A 21,264-nucleotide genomic window follows, 5' to 3' on the forward strand; every position below is an offset into this window, starting at 1 on the left:
TTTTTTTTTGTTGTTTCGTTTGTTTGTTTGTTTGTTTGTTTGTTTGTTTGTTTGTTTGTTTGTTTGTTTGGAGGGGTGTTGGGTATCCTGCTTTGATGAACCTGATACTGAGTTAAGGCAAGTTTGAATTACATGTGTTCCGCAAAGCCATCATCATGTGACACTGCTGGACCAGTTCTTTTATTAACCCCGGTGAGGGAAGTACGACTTTCTATCCGACTTGAGTATTGAGTGCAATCCTTGTTAGTTCCTGTCACTTGAGTTAAGACTCCTTAATTCTAGCCTCATCAGCATAATATATTTCAGTTCAATTCCAAAACGGCTGCCTGTGCTTTCAAGGGGAGACTAACTTAACTACAGAACAAGCGTTGTTGCTAAGGTATTTTTTTTTCATACTATGTTTTACAGGGGGTTTTTTTGGGGGGGAGGGGGGGGGGTTGGTTTTTGGTTGTTTGCTTGTTTTTGTTTTGCTTTTTTGCCGCTAGATTGGTGAAATGTAAAAGGGTGAACATATGGATTTTAGAAATCGTCATTACGCGCGCGTACCTGGTGCTAGTCTCTGACCGTGCATCATTGTTTACGAGTCGGAAATGATCCCATCTTTATATAACCATTTACTACTTGGTATTTTATAATCATTTACTGTTTTTGTGAATACAGTCAAACCTATATTAAGCGGACACCTTCTATTAAGCGGACAGCAGCACAAGTCCCATTGTTCCTCCCCCACATTTACTGTAAAAAGAACCTGTATTGAACGGACACCTCTATTAAGCGGACGCAGACACCTTAAACTTGACTTTTATGGTGATTTCTATTGTTAAAACTCTGTTTTAAACAGACACTGCAAAAAGGATGCACGTTTTTGTCCACGTTTTAACAGATTTATAGATTAACACGTTTTATAGAATTAACTCCAGCAAAGTGAGTACACGTGGATAGCGACTCGGGCGAAGAGCATGAACTAGCCGCAAAAAAGCCTGCCTTAAAATCTGACCGTGAAGCTTAAAAATTGGCAGATATGTTACTGGAGTACTCTCACTATTATGGAAGGGACGACCTTTCACTGGCCATTGGTAAAGTTAATGACTTACTTCAAATAAGTAGGCTTTGGAAACTGAAGCAGCCACGAATTAACGTTTTGTTTTGTATTTTTTGCTTAAAGTTTACTGTTGTGGTCTACTTGTACAAAATATTCTTGCCAGCCTACTGCACGAATCACAGAAACGCAACATTTTATTTATTCCATATTGTTTGCACAGAACTTTTATTCTTGTTTTGATTGTGTGAACCTTTACATAATTGGATCAATATAGACACCGTTACGCTTTACATCTTCTAATATTAAAAGGAAATGATCACATATACTTGCCATTGCTTATGGAAATAGGGCATTCCATAGTTATCGTATACGTTCACGAGAATGGTATTTGGCCCTTTCAAGGTCTTTAAATACTGAGGAAAATTAATATGACTCTTTTAAGACGAATTCTAAGGGAACCTGTTTTCAGCGGACAAACTGTATTAAGCGGATACTTGGAACAGTCTCGAGTATATGTCCGCTTAATACAGGTTTGACTGTATGGTTCTGTTTCGAAAATCTCGAAAGCTGTTTCGATAGGAAAAGATAGTCCAAGCAACTTATTTGTGAAAGTTTAAGTTACCAAGTAACGAATAGGAACTTTCCATAGCAACACTATCGTAGTTAAGTTAGTCCAACCTTGAGCATATTTCTGCTGAATATAAGTCACAGTAATTGTTGAAAGTCATCGATATACCTTAGCAAAGAACGACAGAAACCACGCACCGTCTCTTGGAGACTCCAGTCTGTTCTCTCTCTCTCCCTTCACAAAGAAAGCCCTCTCCGCTTGAAATATTTCGTTCCTGTGAAGTACAATACGAAGGGTACGAACTAACCCATGTTCAGGCGCCTTTCTTCGACTAAAAAGAAAAATGTCTATTCCTAACTACAAACTTTTTAATGTGGTACTATGCTTTGTTAGATTTCAGCTGATGTCGGAATGTTGGAATGAAAAGCCAAGTGAGCGACCTACATTTGATCAAGTCACAAAATTATTGGAGAAGATGCTGATGAAGGAAACTCCTTATTTTGAACCTGAATTGCTGGATGAGTCGAAGACATACTATGAGATGCTAGAGGAGGATGCTGTCGTGAAATTTACCTAGGAAAGCCGTAAACCATAATTAACAAGAAACTGTTTTCAGCTTATACTCGGGCCATATTTGACCGCATGCTGCGTAAGCCTACAATCCTTTAGCAGTGATAACCTCCAGCATCGCTAATTCCCCTAAATAGATAGATACAGAGATATAGTGAGTCAATAAGTAACCACCAAATAGAATTACATTTCTTGCAGTCAGAATGAAATAGAGGGGAAAACGACATTTGTCATACGAATGCTTTTTATAATCCCCGGGCTTTTATCCTTACGTTTTCACCTTTCGTTTAGAGACAGAAACCATTTGTACGGTCCTGGTATGTATGTGACGCCGGGTCAATGACGGATCGTAATTTCCGGTATGATCTAGAGTAACGTTACGCATCACGCGTACGTTATCCTTGTACGTTTTTCAATGTTTCGCTGTTTATATTTTTAAATGAAATTCAGGGGAAAGCATTTGTTATTCACCTTTCATTTGAAGACAGAAACCGTTTCTACATTGATTGTTTTTCTATAGTAAACGTGAGACATCTTTATCTACCTTGGCCCGCGGGGTCATAGACTGATTTAGTTGCCAAATTTTCGGTTAAACAAAACTAACCTTGAGGAACTAAAAAAACCTAAGTAAATAAAAAACGATAAAAACCTTTCGAATTTTTAAAGTGCTAGTAATGAAAAGATGATATATGAATGGTTGAAAACTTGGAAAGTTAAAAGATGCACAAACGACACTGTTATGATAAGTTGGTTGTCCTGTGCAAGGTATTGTAATGTGATATTAAGGATCACGTGTGGAGTAAAAGTACTGTAATAAAAGCTCTTGAAGTTGAAGCTTGTGGATGTGTATTTTCTCGTACTCATAACATGGTACCAGGATCTCTTTAAAAGAAACCTCTCTGACTCCCAACTCCGACATGGAACGTATCAAACCTCCCTCAGAATTGGATATTGATAGTCTCAATCTCGCAGATGTGTGGAAGGAATGGAAGGAAGCGTGGGAATTGTATCGGATATCGAGTGGCCTTCACGAAAAGGACGATGCCATACAGATAGCAACTATCCAAAGTATTCTCGGGATCAAAGCAAGACGGGTGCTCAAAACCCTACCAAACATTCCCGTAAATATCACGGAAAGGACTGTTGCAGGTATTTTAACGGCGCTTGAAACGTATTGTGTTCCTCGTAAGAACACAACCTACGAACGATACGTCTTCAGAATGACCATTCAAGAAGATCGCTCGTTTGACATATTTGTTACAGATCTCAGAAGAAAAGCTGAATACTGCGATTTCGGGGCGATTAAGGATTCTCTGATACGAGATCAGATTGTGGTGGGCATAAATGATCCCAAACTACGAGAGCGGCTGCTACGCGAGACGGATTTGACACTCGAGAAAGCCATGAAATTATGCAGAATTACGGAACAATCTCAGGAACACTCGAAAATCTTCATCTCACCAGCCACTCAGACGGGTAACATCGACGCTGTAAGGAAGACAGAGCCACCGGCGGACACAACAAAATCTAAAAACGAAGACTCGCGTAGAATAATGAAATGCAAATTCTGTGCAGCGTCTCATGACAGGGGAAATTGTCCGGCCTATGGAGCCACGTGTCACAACTGCAATGGAAGAAATCACTATGCTCGGTGCTGCTTCAAATCGAAGAATGGCACGGAAGAAAGAAGAGTTCGTCACGTGGAAGTAGAGGAGAAGGGAAACAATGAACTGCTGGAGGGTCTGTACATCGAGGAAATTCAAGGTAGTACTAGAAGGAACATTCAGTCAGATCTACTTGTTAATGACATTCCCGTAAGTTTTAAACTTGACACAGGTGCAGAATGTAATGTAATTTCCTTAGGTCTGGCTAATGAGTTGAATGCTCAGGTACACCCAACAAACATGCTACTTAAGTCGTTTGGAGGGAACCAACTAGATACTGTGGGCAAATGCCTTCTTGACACGAAGGTAAAGGAGGCTAAGGTTTCAACACCCTTGGAGTTTTATGTACTCCGAGATAATGTCCGACCCCTCCTTGGTTTAGAATCATGTTTAGACCTAGAGCTTATCACCTTGAATAACAAAGTAGAACAAATAGGTCTCAGTGTTGATGAAGTTCAGGAAAAATTCACCCTTTTGGATGAATTTCAGGACGTTTTCAAAGGTTTAGGATGTGTTGAGGGAGAGTATAACATTAAATTGAAGCCTAATAGTCACGCTACTATTCAACCACAACGGAATGTACCATTAAGACTGATAGATAAACTCGAAGGAACCCTCAATGATCTTGAAAGAAAAGGTATTATTGCCAAAGTAGAATGTCCAGTTACCTGGGTTAGCAATTTAGTAATCGTTGAAAAAGCAAACAAAACTCTAAGATTGTGTTTAGACCCACCAGATTTGAATGAAGCCATTGAAAAGGAGGATTTCAAACCGCCAAGTTTTGAAACAATTTCAAGTACTCTGAATGGTTGCAAAGTTTTCTCAGTTGTTGACATGTCAAATTGTTACTGGCACCAAAAACTTTCAGAAGAATCCTCATTTCTCTGTGTATTCAATTTCCCTTTTGGCCGATATCGATTTAAGAGAATGCCATTCGGTATTTCATGCGCAAGTGAAGTGGCCCAGAAAATGGTTGAAAAACATTTTGGTGATATTTCGGGTGCATTACCAATTTTCGATGATATCATCATTGGAGGTAGAGATGAACAAGAACATGACTTGATTTTACGCAAGGTGTTGACAAGGGCACGAGAACGAAATATTAAATTTAACCGAGACAAAATCCAATTTCGAGTAAACAAAGTCAAGTACATGGGTGAAGTTGTTAGTGAACTGGGATTTTCACCCGACCCAGACAAAATTTCTGCTATTTACAACATGCCCACCCCATCATGCAAGCAAGATCTGCAAAGGTTATTGGGCATGATCAACTATCTTGCCAAGTATATTCCTAACATGTCTGAATTAACTGCGCCATTGCGATCCTTACTTAAGTCTGATGTGCCATGGGCGTGGTTTCCAGAGCACGATACAGCTCTTACTAAACTCAAGTCGGTCCTGAGTAGTGCTCCAGTCCTGCGATTTTATGACACAAGTTTACCTACTACACTCCAAGTTGATGCCAGTAAAAACGGCCTAGGAGCATGTTTATTGCAACAGAATCAACCAGTAGCATATGCCTCACGTGCCATGTCAAGTTCAGAAATCAATTACGCCCAAATTGAGAAAGAGCTATTGGCAATCGTTTATGGGTGTGAGAGATTTAACATGTATACATATGGGGCAGAAATTGAAGTACTCTCTGATCATAAGCCGCTAGAAAGTATTTTCAAAAAGCCTCTTTTCAAGGTTCCCCCTCGCTTGCAAAGAATGAGACTTCGTTTGCAAAAGTATAATCTTAAAGTGAGATATGTTCCAGGGAAGTTTCTTTATATTGCAGATACCCTGTCAAGAGCATTTGATCAGTCGAATGTTCCCACTGATGATAATATGCATCATGACATGGAGCATTTTATTCATAGTGTAATTCTCGATCTCCCAATTTCGGATGTGAAATTGATGGAATTACGAGAACTTAATCACCATGATCCTACTATGCAAATGTTAAACAGGTATGCCATGGAAGGTTGGCCCCAACACAAACGTGATGTACCTCCTTCTCTAAAGCCTTTCTGGAATGTCAGGAATGACATTCATGTCACAGATGGCATCCTTCTCAAGGACAACAGGCTTATCATTCCATTTGCATGGAGACAAGATATACTCAAGAAATTGCACATAAGTCACTGCGGCATTGAGAAAACCAAAGCTAATGCGCGAACAACGGTATTCTGGCCTAGCATGAATAAGCATATTGAAGACATGATATCTTGTTGTGAAAAATGTTTGAAATATCAAAGTAAGCAGACCAAAGAACCCATGCAAACTCGAGAGATCCCAGTATTACCCTGGCAAATCGTTGCATCAGATGTATTAGAACACAAAAATCAAAACTACCTTGTGGTCATTGATTATTATTCAAAGTATATTGAGACCATTAGGGTCAATGGCAAAACCAGCAGTGATATCATCCGGTGCCTGAATGAAATTTTTTCGAGACATGGTTATCCACAAACTCTTATTGCGGATAACATGCCCTACAACTCCAGAGAAATGAGGAAATATGCTATGCAATATGGCATTAACATTATAACAACCAGTCCCACATATAGTCAGGCAAACGGTCTTGCAGAGAAGGCGGTTCACATTGTTAAAAATTTACTGAGAAAGGAGTGCAATTTGAATGAAGTTCTAATGGAATACCGTAACACGCCAATAAGCAATTTTCCTTATTCGCCTAACCAAATGTTATTCAGTAGGCAAATCCGAACAAGAGTTCCTGTTCACCCTTCAGTCCTAGTACCACAGGTCTGTCATGACATTCCAGAATTACTAGAAAAACGACAAGCTAAATACAAAGAATTCTATGATCGCCAAGGCTCCAAACAATTGCCCCAACTCAAGGAAGGGGATAGTGTAAGGTTCAAGAAGCCAAGTGACAAGCATTTGTCACGTGCTGTAGTTACAGAAAAACTAGAGACACCCAGATCGTTTATAGTTACTGATGAAACAGGTAGAGAGTATCGAAGAAATAGGCGTCATATTCATCTTACTCAGGAACCACTTGTTACTATAGTAAATGATGATTTCATTGATGAGTCACAGCCTGTAACTATGGAGTCCAGTGTAAACTCTCCAAGTGTAACTAGAGAATCAGATGCTAACCTGGAACCATACCTACCCGATACTGATGCCTCCTCGGCTCCGCGTCGCTCTACTCGGGTTAGATCTGTTCCAGTTTGGCATAAGGATTATGTTATTTAATATAGTTGTATTGTAGATTCATTTACAGTTGAGTTGTTAACTTCTTTTTCCAGTTTTCACTTGTACCAGCATGATCTCATTATGACAGCTAAATAGCTTAAGAAGGGGGATGTTATGATAAGTTGGTTGTCCTGTGCAAGGTATTGTAATGTGATCTTAAGGATCACGTGTGGAGTAAAAGTACTGTAATAAAAGCTCTTGAAGTTGAAGCTTGTGGATGTGTATTTTCTCGTACTCATAACAGACACTATAAAAATAGACATATAAACAGATTAAGTTTCTTCGCGTCTGTTCATCGCATAAAGTTTAAGAGTCTCCGCTTGGAAATAGAAAATGCCCCTCTAGGTAAGCGAATCCCGTTTCTGTTAAAGTTGATCAATTCTAGAGGAATAAGTCTTATTTTTAGTCATTTGTGTCTTGCATCTGCCATCCTGTATGTGACACGTCACGTGGTGAACTTCGGACTCGGCGCCTCACAGGGCATGCGACGCATGCGAGGCAGACGTGTGTGGCACTCAGGTTAGCCTAAAAAACACTTCGGTTAGCCTAAAAAGTACTCCGGTTAGCCTAAATAGCACTCAGGTTAGCTTAAATAGCTCCCCGGTTAGCTTAACGGTTAGCAGTTTATGTTGGGGTTGTTCATGCCTCGCATGCCTCGCAAGTTTTGTTCATGCCTCGCACGTCTGTCTTGCATGCGTCGCATGCCTCGCTGGCTCGCGTATTGTATACACTCCTCACACCCCGAGTGCAAAGAACGCGACCGAGAATTTAAAGAATTTGATAACGCGACCGAAAACTTAACTCGTGCCACCCGAGTACAAAAAACGAGACCGAGAACAATAACTCGTGGCCCGAAGTCTTATCTCTCGGCCCATCGCGACCCCAAAAAATAAAATAATAATTTGATAATGATACCGAAACCTTAGCTCGTGCCGCCTTACGGCCCGAGTAATAAGTCATGAGAAGATTTAAAACATTTAGCTGGGTCGGATCGTTTAGGCCATACTAAAAGACATCCAACTAATTTCCGTTTTCTAAGCAAGCTAGTTATAAGAGAAGGCCGATTTTAAGGGCACATTTTTATGGATTGGGACCATGTTGTAAAGCAAGCAGTTAGGTGTAAAATTGGAACATTTGTATCAGTTAGGATCGGGCAACGCGAAGTGAAGGTTAAAATAAGGCGCAAAATGTGCAGGCCTTTTATCAATAATACTTCAGTTTGGCAGTGTCGAGGACGCATAATCTGAAGTTTCATGAACGTACAATGCTTAAAATTATAATATTAATAATTTACCATGTACGATTTTGTAGTCAATGCATGTTAAGGCGAGTAAAAAGAGAACAACGTTAATTTATTTACATATTGGAAATGATCGTAGTTTATATATCCAAGACATAAACGTAAATAACAGCTGAGGACTCGGATAAGATATCATCATAAGCTGATAAGCATGCTTCAAGGCTTTCATAGAGCAAAAAAAAAAAACACAGAAGAAAAACATTATTACATCGCTTAACCCCAAAAGGTAAATGATTTGAATTTGAATAAACGCGCGTAGTTAATTTTTACCCTAACAGATAAAAAGAGACATTGAACTTTCACAGTTACCTTATATATAATGATATGTAGTTCCGCTACGTATCAATAATTTTGTCGAATTTCCGAATTGTAGAAGGGGAAGTATCACGAAAATTTGATGTCATTTCAAAACCCAAAAAATGATTGTCTGACATCAGAAAAAAAAATCAATTGTCTAGTTTTGTTATAAATTATTACCACAGCGTAATAAAACTGTCGATTAGTGCCCCTGTCCAGAGACAGAGTTGGTCGGAATGGATTGAAACTTGAAAAATGTTAGGCTAATGTTTTTCAAGTTTTCCTATTTTTGTTTCCAAAATGCGCTAGAACAGAGTACGAGTTGTTCCTGTCAAGAATTGAGTTGATTTCTCTCCTCTCGTTATTCTACAATTGTTTTGTAGCAAAGTGAAGGCCTTATTTCACCATTTTTAACAAAAGAGGTAAAAAACCCATGATACTTCCCCTTTAAGTTAATAAAATTAACGTAGTTGGGAGGATGCGCATAGTTTTCTTCTCGACAAATGAAATTATCTCCGTAGTTTTTCAATCCAATATCAAAATTTGTAATGCTTCTTCGTTAAATTTTGTGGTGCATACGTATAGCCAAATGAATAAAAGCGCGTAGTTAATTTTTTTAAGTAATGCTGAGGAGTAATTAAGCTGAGTTCCAAATGAAAGTTCTGTAGTCCTCGGATTAAAATGTTTGTGTTTTAGTTCCAATAAACTAACTCAATAAATTTTGGTGAGGCGCCGAGTGAACTAGTAATCAAACTTTTTGATTACTAATCCATCCCTCCCATGCTATCGCGATTTAGCTGTCTTCGCGTGACGGAGATTATTTCTCCACCTAGCTAAAACAAGTGAGTCAAAATTTCAAGTTATCATCAGTCAATGTAAAAATAGCTCCTCATTTTAGATTCGATGGATGAATGATACCAAGATCTCACTCTTACCTAGAAAATCATGATCACTCAAAACACGTAAAGCTTGCGAACCCGCCTCCACCTCGGCACTACATAAGCTATTGGCTTTGGTAAGAACTGTGTTCCAGGCTAATTAGGGCTTTTGATGTCATTTTGTTCAACTTCTCCACAAATAGCAGGTAGCTAAATTTTATTTAGCTCACAATTCATATGAGCCCTTATCGGGGTTAGTAGAACGAACCCCCCTGCGAACATTTTCCATGACAATGAGTGATTTACAAGCTACGAAATCCACCGTGGATCAGAAACAACTAAAGGCTGAATATACGTCATCGTGTCAGCCTTCAAGCCCTGCAACAGATCATCATAAAGGAGAATAAAATCAACCAACAAATTGTACCTTCTCCACTGACTTTCCTCCTGGCTCCTGTGTTGTTTTTCATTAGTGTCCAAAAAAAGAACGAAAAACGAAATTAATTGTTATTCCAAGAATTCGGGAGGAAACTTATGTTTAGTTACGTTCATGATATCAAACATTCCGTCATTATTTCAGGTTTTTATTGTAGCAAGTACCCACTCGCCAAGTGAGTTACCGTAGTACACAATGAATGTTTTGGTTTGTGTTACCGCTAAATCCAGGCTGATGTTGCGTGACTGTGTCAATCAAAACTTCAGCCGGACGAGAAACAAAACGAACATAATTAAATTTTAAATTAAGTGATAAAAATAGTACGGTAATACCTACTTTGGGATGTAGAAATTTTCGCAATATTGAAAATTTCTCTTGGGATTTGAGATATAAAAGAAGCAGGCTCTCTTTTTTAAGACAAATACCTACTTTAGGATGAAAAATGCCTCAAAGATGTTCTAAATATTTCCCTTCCACTTACTAATTAAACAAATCGTAAACAAGTTGAAAAGACAAGTTTGGTTGATTATTTCCGGTAACATTGAGGCAATTAAAAACTTGCTGCGAGAGCAGAAGTTTTGAGTCGACGAACTGTACCGGTGAGTTTAGGAACAAGAAGGTAAGTCAGCCTTATTGTAAATTATTACATACCTTGCTATAACTGGTCATTGAACGAAATTGTTTGGCGAGAATTAAACTGGTCTCTTTTGAATTATAATAACATTCAAGTGCATTCAAGCGTTAGAAGGCAGACGGTTTGATGGTAAGAATTACTGATCGCAGGGGTAGAAATTGAAAGACAAATCGCTGCATATGTCGGCAGAGAGTAAAACAAAATTTAAGTGAGTTTGTTCATGTAATTCTGTCCTAGCTAGACAGACACATTCGGGTTATTGGATCATTAACGAGCTCAAAATAAATTTTTAATATAGTTTTAGGTGAAATAAAGTTCTCAAGGAAAAGCTAAAAATTGAGTGCAGGTTCAGATTGCAAATAATCAAACCAAGAAACATGTAACATTCAAGGAAAATTTTCCCCAGAATAAGTCTTATACATGTTCAATGATTGCCAACGATTATATAATCAACAAAAGAAAGACGATAAAATCAGCTGGAGGCAGACCCCAAAAATTCACATAATGATAACAAAATATTTATTTAGTCTAAAGGAAATTGTCTAAAAATATATTTTATTTAAAAGTTGTCAGTTGGACTGGCTTTTATTCCACTGAGCGAAGTCGCCTCAATTCAAACGCGATTCATTGGCCTTGTCAGCTCAAAAAGTTACCAAAACATAAAACGGAGTTATTTTACATTCATTAGAATACATTTCCAACTTGTCTCATTTCTAATACATGATTTCTACTATTCAATATCTTTGTGTTGACTTGAGTTAAACACATTCAACCCCGAGTCAGTGCATTGCAAATAATTATGGCGAAATTAAATGTGAGCGATGTAAACCATTTCATATAGCCGAAAACAGTGTTTGTTAAACTTGACTTAAATTATTTATATTTAATTCAGTTGAACTTGTTTCATAAATACGTATTTGCTCCTCTATGTACAAATTCCTTAAGTTTCTGTTCGGTTAAACTTTCTATTTTTCTTAAGGAAATCAGGTGTTTTCTTTCCTGTCCAAACCGCTTTTCAATCCAAGAAAAGGGAAGACCGTCTTTGCGACTGTACTTCTGGCACTTTCATAATCACAGCCGCTCTTAAATTTGCATGTTACATCTTCCCGTTTCAGAAGGCCACCCAATCCTAGATCAGAAGTCGCAAAATCTTGTCCCCTTTGACGGCACATACACGAGTGTAGCCTTGTAAGGGAGCAATCCCCTCAGATAGAACGAATGGGCAAAGAAAGATCGTAGCTTCCGACCTTTAAATAAAACTAATTTTCAACACGTCGTTCACTTAAATAAATAAGACAAACTCACGCCCTTCCCCGGGTTTTGTGATTTGGGGTTATTCCGACAGACTTTCAGTCTTTGTCATCGCTGTTTTTGTGTTTATGAAAACATAGCCGCTACATTTTCGGTTGAAAGCGGGCTACCTTCAATCTGCAGCGCAAACAGATGTTCCATGGAGTTTCAGGATTTCTTCTTTGTTGCTCTCATTTAGTCTTCTTTTAGCTTTTCTTTACAAAAAATATTTTGTTCGCGTATTTAATGATTGTGGACAGCATTTTCCCTGTTCGTTCCTATTAGAAAAAATTCACATTGAAAAATTATGTTTAGTCGTAAAGCCTTTTAAAGTATTATGTCCTTATATTATTATACAACGACACAGGAAAGCGTGTAGAAAAGTATTTATTGTTTTGCAACGCCCGTTCACATGATTACCTCATGTTGTTATCTCAAAATGGAGTTCGAAATATTAAGTGTCAATAAGTTAGCTTTTTATATGCAATCGATATAGTTAATTTAGAGATCGATTTAAGTACCGATAATCACAACCTACTCGCTGGTCGATATTTAACAGTTTCGGACACAATTTGTTAATTCTCATCGATTTTTATTGAAAGTTGTAGATTATCGGTTTTAACAGTTGACTGCACTGGATCCAGTACGAGTGAGTGCTTGGAGCAAGGTGTGGACCGTACTGGGCACTGGGCAGTTAGTTTCGAAGCTCTACAGTTATCAAGTGACTAGTAATCTCAAATTCGCGACAGGAAACATTTTTACAACTTCAGTACAATGTAGACAGGTGTTGCGTGGCTGTCTGTCATCAGTGCTTTTGTTCAATTCTTTTATGAACAATCAAAACTTTAATGGAATATTTATATTAAGGAAGTCTGTAAATTGGATGTAAACATATCGCTTCCTAATTAAACAAATCACAAGCGAGATTAAAAGTCACGTTTGATAACTCTGAGACCATTAAAACGTGCTGTTGAGTTTCGACTCAAACTTTACAATAAGTTGGGGCACTGACAGGAAGGTAAGTCAGTCTTATTGTGAATTATTACGCAAGTTGCTGTTGATTGGTCATTGAACGAAATTGTTTGGCGAGTAAACTGAAGTCTCTTGAATTATAATAACCTTCAAGCACTGGAGGAAAGCAGTTAGGTTAATTACTGGAGTAATATTGAGTTCAAAAAAAATTTTGTTTCAGTGTAAGGTAACCTTAAAGAAAAACGTAGGGTAAAAAATTTTATTACCGATTAAAAATTTGGAATGACCAAGAAACGAAAGCGATAATTCCAAAGGAATCATTTTTTACATGTGTTCATATAATAGCCAACAATTTGTGCGCAATTTTCCTGTGAAACAAAAAACAAAACGAAACTCAGCTGACGTTTATACAACGATAAAGAAATGTATTTTATTATTTTAAAAGTTGTCTGTTTAACTGGCTTTCGCTCTGCTAAACGACGTTGCTTCAGTTCAAGCGCGACCCGTTCGCCTTGTCAGCTCAAGGCTTTACTGAAGGCCTTGTTGCAAAGGGCAAGCAAGCAACGTTTAGGAAATAGTGAACTGTGTAGAGGACTGGTCAAGGGAGAATAAGTACCGGCTTAACAGTGACCGTAAGGAATTGCGTATATCTTTTGCTAAGAACGAAGTAGAACTACCCGTCTACCCCCCACGGTAGATGGCCATAACCTTGAAGTTGTGGACCACGCAAAGTTACTTGGAGTCACTATCACAAGCAACCTTTCTTGGAATATACACGTGTCTGAGGTGGTTAAGAAAGCATCTAAACGCGTGTCAATGTCCAGAGGGCCGATCTACTAAGGTTTTACACCAATTGTATAAGATCTGTTTGTGATTACGCTGTTCCTGTTTTTACGCTTCCTTGCCACAATACCTTATGGATGATTTCGAGCCCGTACAAAAGAGGACTCTTTCTATCATAAGCCCCACATTATCCTATACAAACGTTCTGCCTGCGTTAGACTTAGAGTCACTGATGGTGCACCAAAAGCGCCTAAGTCAGTCATTTCTCCATCATTTACTGCCTCGCATAGTTCACAACACACTCTCAGGCATGCCAGAACTTTCGATGTCAAATTTGAAACCTACAGGGCTAGGAATAGTTTTATTAAATCTCAATGCCTCCTGGTAAACTCTTGTAGATAGCCAGCAAATTTTTAATAAGATTTTATTCGGATCCCATATTTTTATATATTTTTTTTTTTTTAGTTATGATTTTTTCTTATACCGAATGTACTGTATGCATTTTCTTTTTTCTTAAAGAATTTCAAGCTTTTGTATAATATTGTGGCTTTTATAACTATATTTTATATACGTAATTCAGCCTCTGGTCTCAAAGTTTGTCAAAAAAGTATCTATGTATATCTACATGAGTGATCTCGTGCTGGGACGAGTGTCATCGCGTGATAAATTTCATCTCGGGTCTGGATACAGGTTTGTTTCTGTTTACATAATTCCCGGTCTTCAACACCAGGACAACAATTCATCCTATGGCGAAAAATATATGACGTAAACACGATACTTTCCTCCTTCCAGGCATGAAACCTCGAATTCGAACAAAACGTCGTTTGATGTCCAGTTACATGCAATGATGATATACATCTGTAAACTTCATTTTAGACTAACACGGAGTATTCTTGTATCAGAAAACGGTCTTTGCTAAAGTTGACTTAAAGGGGAAGTATCACGAACATTTGCTGTCATTTTAAAACCCAAAAATGTTTGTCTGTCAGCAGAAACAACGAAATAATTGTCAAGTTCGTTACAAATTATCACCCCAGTGCAATAAAACTGTCGACTAGTGTCTCTGGCCAGAGACAATGTAGGTCGAAATGGATTGAAACTTGAAATATGTTAGGCTAATGTTTTTCAAGTTCTCGCATTTTTGTTTCCAAAATGGGCTAGGACAGATCACGAGTTGTTCCTTTCTAGAATTATTTAGCAGCTGATTGAAGGTCTTATTTCATCATTTTTAGCCAAAGATACCAAAAATCCCATGAAACTTCCGGACCCCTTTAAATTATTTATATTTGTATTAGGTCAGTGTGTTTAGATAATTATTTGACCCCGCTTGTATAATCCGCTTTAACGAAAAAAGCGCCATCGCGATGGCAGTGATACTCACCACCCATTCGTTAGTCCATTTCTTACAAATTTATAATTTTCCTCCTAAATGCCCAGCAATAGTCTCGTTTTTGGTGTCATATCGTTCGGCCATTTCATGTTGACAGACGTTCTTGTCATTTATTCAAATTTATTGGTCATTTTACACACGAAAACGAACAATTATTTCTACAGACATCTCCTCTTGGTGTGAAACTAAGCAACGGGCATGAGTTTCGACGTAAACGTTGTCTGGATAAAACGATTTCAGTTCTCCGTGTGTTGAGACGAAGGGGAGGAGGCATAGGAATTATTCCGTTTTGGACAAAAGTTTGCTGAATGTATATTTAAATACCTTACTCACAACTAAATTGCTTCTAGTTCTCCGTTGAGAGTAAATCAAATTAATTTTAGATGAAAGAATGAGTCAAAATAAGTTATTGCCAATTTTATTCAAGACGCAACTGAAAAACATTACGTTTGTACGGTAACACATTTCCATCTTGGACATCCTTTGCTGACATTCTTTGCTTTGCTTTAACATGGTTCCCTTGCACTTTAAACCGTTTTAAAGAAATTGTGGCCATTAATTTTTGGCTGGAAAAAAGCATTATTTAGCCGGAATGTCAAGGTTTTACCACACTGTCCCTTTCAACTGTTTTACAAAAATGTTTCCATCAACTGACCGTCTTCTAGCGTAAAAACCGCCGTAATATCCATGCCATTTGGCAGTTGCCATGCCATGTTGGCAGTTTGAAATTATAACTTATGGAATTCGTGTATTTGAACTGCGGATGAAAAAATTAATAAATGAGAGAAAAGCAGATATATCTACGCGACTGAAAAGCTGACAAAGAAATCAGGCTTTCATTTCGCAGCTGCTTAAGGTGCGCACGTAACTGCGATGTTCTCTCGTTTTTTAAGTTGTAAATCAGTCAAAGCATTCTTTTTGTTCTTTGTTTTCAGTAAAACTGTCGTTTGGCTCATCGTATCAACAGAATGACGCGTGGCATTTGGTTAGCAGCACTGTTAATGTTGTTGCTCTGTACAAGTTCCTCCGAGTTGTGCCCTGGGGAGCAAGCCAAAGTATCTACCGCTCTTGATACTGCTCAGTTTGCCATTAAAGCCATTGACGAAGACAATAAGGCAGCAGCGAAAGCCATCAAAGAAGCGCTGAAGGTTTCGGACCAAATGGGTAGTTTGGAACTACTAGAGAAGCAGACGAAATTAGCCAAGTTCGGTTCCAAGGTTGGCAAGGCTCTTAAAGCTGTACAGGCTGCATCTGCTATTGCAAGCTTCATCTTTACCTTTTTCATGCCCAGCGAGCTAGATGTCATCACAGACTTGATAAACAATCGTTTTAAAGAAGTCAACGCCAAGCTGGATCGTCTAGACGAGAAACTTGATAAAATGGAGAAATCCATAAAAGCGAATAATGCATTCAACACCTTCTTGTCTGTCTGGATCAAGTGGGAGTATGCATCGAGGAACGGAGCGAAGAAACTATCCGATATCCGCAAAGCAATGGGGACTAAAACCAGAAGAATAGACCAAGTGAAACTAGCCGAAGAATACATCAAGTATTACGAAAACAACAACTTGGATGGAATCTTACTCAACCTCTACAGAATGGCAGCTCTACCAGAAGGAATAACTCAACGTAACATCTTCGATAGATTCATTGCTGAGAATGGCTGCGATGTCACAAAGCTGTCTGAACTAATGATCCTCATCAAAAACATAATGACCAGCGCTGCCCAACCGAAGCTCACTTACTACAACCTTAAAGGTGACGGACTAAGAGCAACTGAAAGATTTAAACACGTCCAGACTTATTTCTTTAATATTCGATTCGCCGTGGTCTTGAGTGGCGTGGAAGTTATTACTTTAAGTTGGAAGACCGTTCAGATCCTAATAAAGTGAAAGATTATTTTGTTGTCCACGAAGACACCAAGTCATCTGCAAACTGTATTAATATCAAACAAGCCAAGAACTTGTTGGTTTTCAAAGGATGCCAAGGATGCAATTCCGACTACATCTACGCAGCAGACATCTTGTCCAAGAAAAGGTGTGGAGGTTTCACCTTGGAAAAGCTTGTTGACTTTTCATACGAAGTCTCTCATGGTTCATACAGGAATAGGCGTTGTGCACAACGACGTTTTTACTGTATTGACCTCGTGAAACGTTAAGACCGAAACTGGGACTTCATTGCATCAGCAGTTAACACTATTTACGACATTTGTCGAGCTGGCAAATGCAGTAGTCATGGTCAGTGCAAGCAACTACCATTTACGCAAACCCATCAGTGTATATGTGAGAAAGACTATGAGGGTGACTCTTATGAAAAAAGGTTAGAATTTGACGACACTATTAAAAAGCTTATGTCCCAATTAAGAAAAAACTTTCAACGTTTTAAACGGCGTTCCTACTGCAGTGGACGTGTTCTTTTCTATAAGATCACTGTCTCAGAAGTTGAGCATAGTTCTACAGAAGATCAGGGCTTCTTTCGCTCGCACGAATAACATTATTCAACATTCAAAAATCATTTACAACGTCGAGGATATTGCTGACCTTTATGCAAAACTGCAGAAGAACGAACTAACTTTTAATCAATTCGGTCAGAAAATTGATAAGTATTTGCACACGGTTTCTACATTTGAGCTACAGAACAGATTAAAGAAGATGATCCTTGGCCAAGGTACCTTAGACACCCCTGGAAACGACATTTATAATTCGTATAAGCGTGAATATTTAAGTCACAATGGAGGCGGTTGCTCGGCGAGGTACAATAATGATATCAAGAGTCTCAGAAACAACTTGGCATACTTGGATCAGGCACTCGGAGAAGCGCTATTACTACACAATTAATGGTTATTGGAAACAAAAGGTACGACGGGAAACCTCCGAGCCAAGTACAAGAAGGAAGCTAAATTCATCCGAAACGTCTTCAAAGATCGTCAGCAGGGCTACAACAAATACTGGAAGCAATATAGCTGTGGTACTTTTAGTGTCAATGGCACAGGAGTCTCGTGCAAGAACGAGTTGACCTTCGAAGGGATGACTTTGACTTTGAAGTGCGATAGACAGAGACAGCCGACACCGAATCAAGTAACCTGCAAGAAGATCGCCAACGTCTTGAAATGGGACTCTCAACCAAAATGTAAATATGTTTGGGGCAGTTTTGGAAGTTGGAGTCGTTGTTCCAAAACTTGCGGTGGGGGACTCAAATACAGTTACAGACCTTACATGGGAACATACAATGTCGACGACTGTAAAAGGGACCAGGGTGGATTGCACTTCAAAACTTTATCCTGCGAGACCCAAGATTGCTGTTCTGATCAGTACGGCAAGTTCAAGTGTTCCAATGGCAAATGCATCCCGAAAAGATGGATTTGTGATGGACATAATGATTGTGTGAATAATGACGATGAAAGCAGACATCGTTGTCCAAAGTACATTCGATCAGGTGACATGGTAGCATTAAGAAGCAACGCTGAAAGTAATCAGTGGTTGAGCTGTTATTGTACTGTCAATTGCGGGGTCGATCGTTGCAAACTTCGAGGATGTCCTGGTAGCCAAATGAATGGTAACGACTGGAAGAAATGTAGCGGTGAAAGATTCAGACTGTATTTGACCAGCTACGGTTACGGCAAACCTGTAAGAAGTGGTGACCGAATCGCTCTTTATTACGCAAAGGACCACTGGCTAAGCTGCTGGGGCAGTGGCAGTGTCTGTCCAACAAGGAATTGCCCTGGTTACGGCAGGTGGGATTCTTCAGATACTAAGAAGTGTCGGGGAGAAATGTTCTGGATATATTCACCCGAACGTCAAGGCAGCTGTTCAAGCGACACCAGAAGGATCTGCCGAGGAAAGCCAATACAAAAGGGCGACAACGTCTTCATACAGTACTCTATTAAGTGGGGGACAGGATACTGGGTAAGCAGGGTGCAAAAGAAATCCTGGTGGAAAAGACGTGTCGAAATCAGAACTAAGACTTGTCCAGGCGTTTACATCACCAAGGACACTAAAAGATGCGTCTCGGAAAGTTGGGACTTTTTTGCCCGCTAGACATCATGAAGACGGCGGCACTTTCATTTTATATATGACTGGTAGAGTGGTTTTTCCGATAGTATTAGTAGAGGTGAATGGACAAACTAAGTGAGTAATAACCTCTAATGCGTAAACACTCATGAATGTAGGAGTGTTAAAGTGAGCAGTGTTACCGTTCAAATTATAAATCTGGATAGGATATTTAGGTTGCAAAGAAAATGGTTGATCTTGGTGGGATTTAAAGCCATGACTTCCCAGATCAGTTCATCATCGTCGGTCTAAACATCGACGACCACATGGCGTCGGTTGAGATGAAGGATTTGTCGTTGCTCTCGACGACCCGAACCGTCCATTTCAGAGTTGGAATTTAAAGGGAAGTAATGCTGACTTTAACACACTAAAATATGTTTTAATCTAATCAGTCCTAGTGAGTAAATTAGCACTGGCAGCATACGTTCATATATTTTTCCGGTTTATTATCATATAATTTGAAGACTTTTTAAGGGGGCTGCATTGATCATATAGTTAAGTAGTGTTTGACTTTGTTATTTTGGTATTTTTAATATTTTTTGATATCTAAGTGTGATTTAAGTGTTAAAACCTTGACGGTTATTTTATTTACAGCAAAGAAACGTGGCTCGGATTCATCTAATTTTCACAACTCTGAGTAACTGGTTTGTCACTTGAATGGAGCGTGCGAATGTGTGATTAATGTTTAGTATGGTCAATACAGTAAGGTTATACGATTATTGAAAAATGATTGCCAAAAAGTAACTAGGCAACGTGCTCCTACCTGACTGTACAGCATTTTTTGGGCATGCTTTCTCAATGTCATCGAAAAACTTCTTACGGATACCCCGCTGTTACAGACACTTCCCCATGTATTCTTTACCAGATCTTTAATTAGAAAATCCCTATAATATGGACATCTATGGACCCTCTTCAATACCGCCGACAACAGACATTTCACTGCGACGCAAGAAAGTTCAATACTAATAATAATGCCAACGCTTAGGCTGATGCTAATACATTAAGACATTACAACCGAACCCTGATGTTTCCGTAGCGCGCGCCATTCAAGCGACATCACGTTAACTTTGAGTTCTAGTTACTCTTTTTCTCACTTTTACATCCTTTCAGTGAATACTTTAGCTTGAGTTAAGTAAATAGAGAACTACCCTGGCCACGTTAACAGCCGAAACTGTGAACTACTTGGTTTCATCTTACAGTGAACTCTGAAACACTTTAATCAGTTTATTTTAGTTTACTAGCTTTTGTACTGCTGAAGTCGTTTACGAAGAACAGATTGCGTTCCAAGAATTCAGCAACCGGATGGTGATTGGCAGCAAATCAATTTAATAACTTGAATACTTTTACTACAAACGAACGAAATTAAAGTTGTTTTTTCGAGCAGGTTTGCGATTTCGGTGCTGAGAGATTTTTCGGCAGGTTTAATTAACACGCGATTGACCAGTCACACTGCGGTGGCTGTAGTTGCGCTAATTCTGATTAGCGAAAGTTCTCGCACGTGTAAGTTCAGCTTGGTTGCCAGCTGTAGACCTGGACAAGCAGAGTCCAGTAAAACAAGTACGAAGCTAGAATTCCTGCCTCGAAATCAGTCACTCGACAAGAATAAGGTTTGAAATTTTCAATAAGAGTTCAAGATTTCTCTTTTCTCGAGACAAGCAGTTTGATTTTTGTGTTAAAGAGTATGTAATTACAGAACATGTGCTCTGTACGTAATAATAACGTCATGAAGGAAGTATGCACTTATGTGGATGTGACTTATGTAAAGCTCGAATCGAACGATCATTACGATATGATCTCAGTCAAGTAATTACCGAATTTGACCAATGTAACGCTCGACTCAAAGAATCATTAATAAACTTGTTGAGCACGATAACGTGTCAGTCTTGCTGTCACATGTGTTTTTGGTGGAACCTACTGAGAAAGAAGTCGTTGTACGCAGACTGGAGAGAATGAAGGAGGTAAAAACATGTTTACACCGCAAGGCAACCTTTGACATTGTGAATTGTGTTTGCGTCTTGGAGACTGAATTCCAGAAGAAAAAAAAAATAGAGGACAGCACAAAGTGAAAAAGAACCCTATGACAATTTTCTGATATTGAGATATGGGTAGTTTTGTGCCCAATCTGCACGGGAACATTTTTATTGCTTCAGTTTTTCTCTAGGTAAACTTTCACTTTCGCTATTGCCA

At 38.8% G+C, this 21,264-nt stretch overlaps 1 protein-coding gene and 1 pseudogene across 8 annotated transcripts in view; both read left to right on the top strand.

The window, feature by feature from the left end:
* Positions 1-9,618, top strand: part of LOC146450370 (uncharacterized) — a 75,760-nt gene extending 66,142 nt beyond the window's left edge. For 6 of the 7 annotated variants that reach the window (XM_085100386.1, XM_085100389.1, XM_085100388.1 and 3 more), the window contains one exon: positions 2,004-2,916. In XM_085100386.1, the coding sequence (XP_084956512.1) occupies positions 2,004-2,187 (184 nt within the window). In that variant the 3' untranslated portion in view covers positions 2,188-2,916. Of the gene's footprint in view, positions 1-2,003; positions 2,917-7,635 lie in introns of those variants that run through there. The other variant, XR_014860307.1, reaches the window with a different exon arrangement.
* A 927-nt stretch (positions 9,619-10,545) lies between these two features.
* Positions 10,546-20,937, top strand: LOC146450372 (SE-cephalotoxin-like; annotated as a pseudogene). The gene is made up of 2 exons (XR_014860309.1): positions 10,546-10,578; positions 15,964-20,937. The product of XR_014860309.1 is annotated as an SE-cephalotoxin-like (transcript).
* The last annotated feature ends 327 nt before the right edge of the window (positions 20,938-21,264 follow it).

The sequence above is a fragment of the Pavona decussata genome, unplaced genomic scaffold (genome assembly GCF_977016875.1).
Source record: "Pavona decussata unplaced genomic scaffold, jaPavDecu1.1 SCAFFOLD_468, whole genome shotgun sequence".
In the NCBI taxonomy this organism is placed as follows: domain Eukaryota; kingdom Metazoa; phylum Cnidaria; class Anthozoa; order Scleractinia; family Agariciidae; genus Pavona; species Pavona decussata.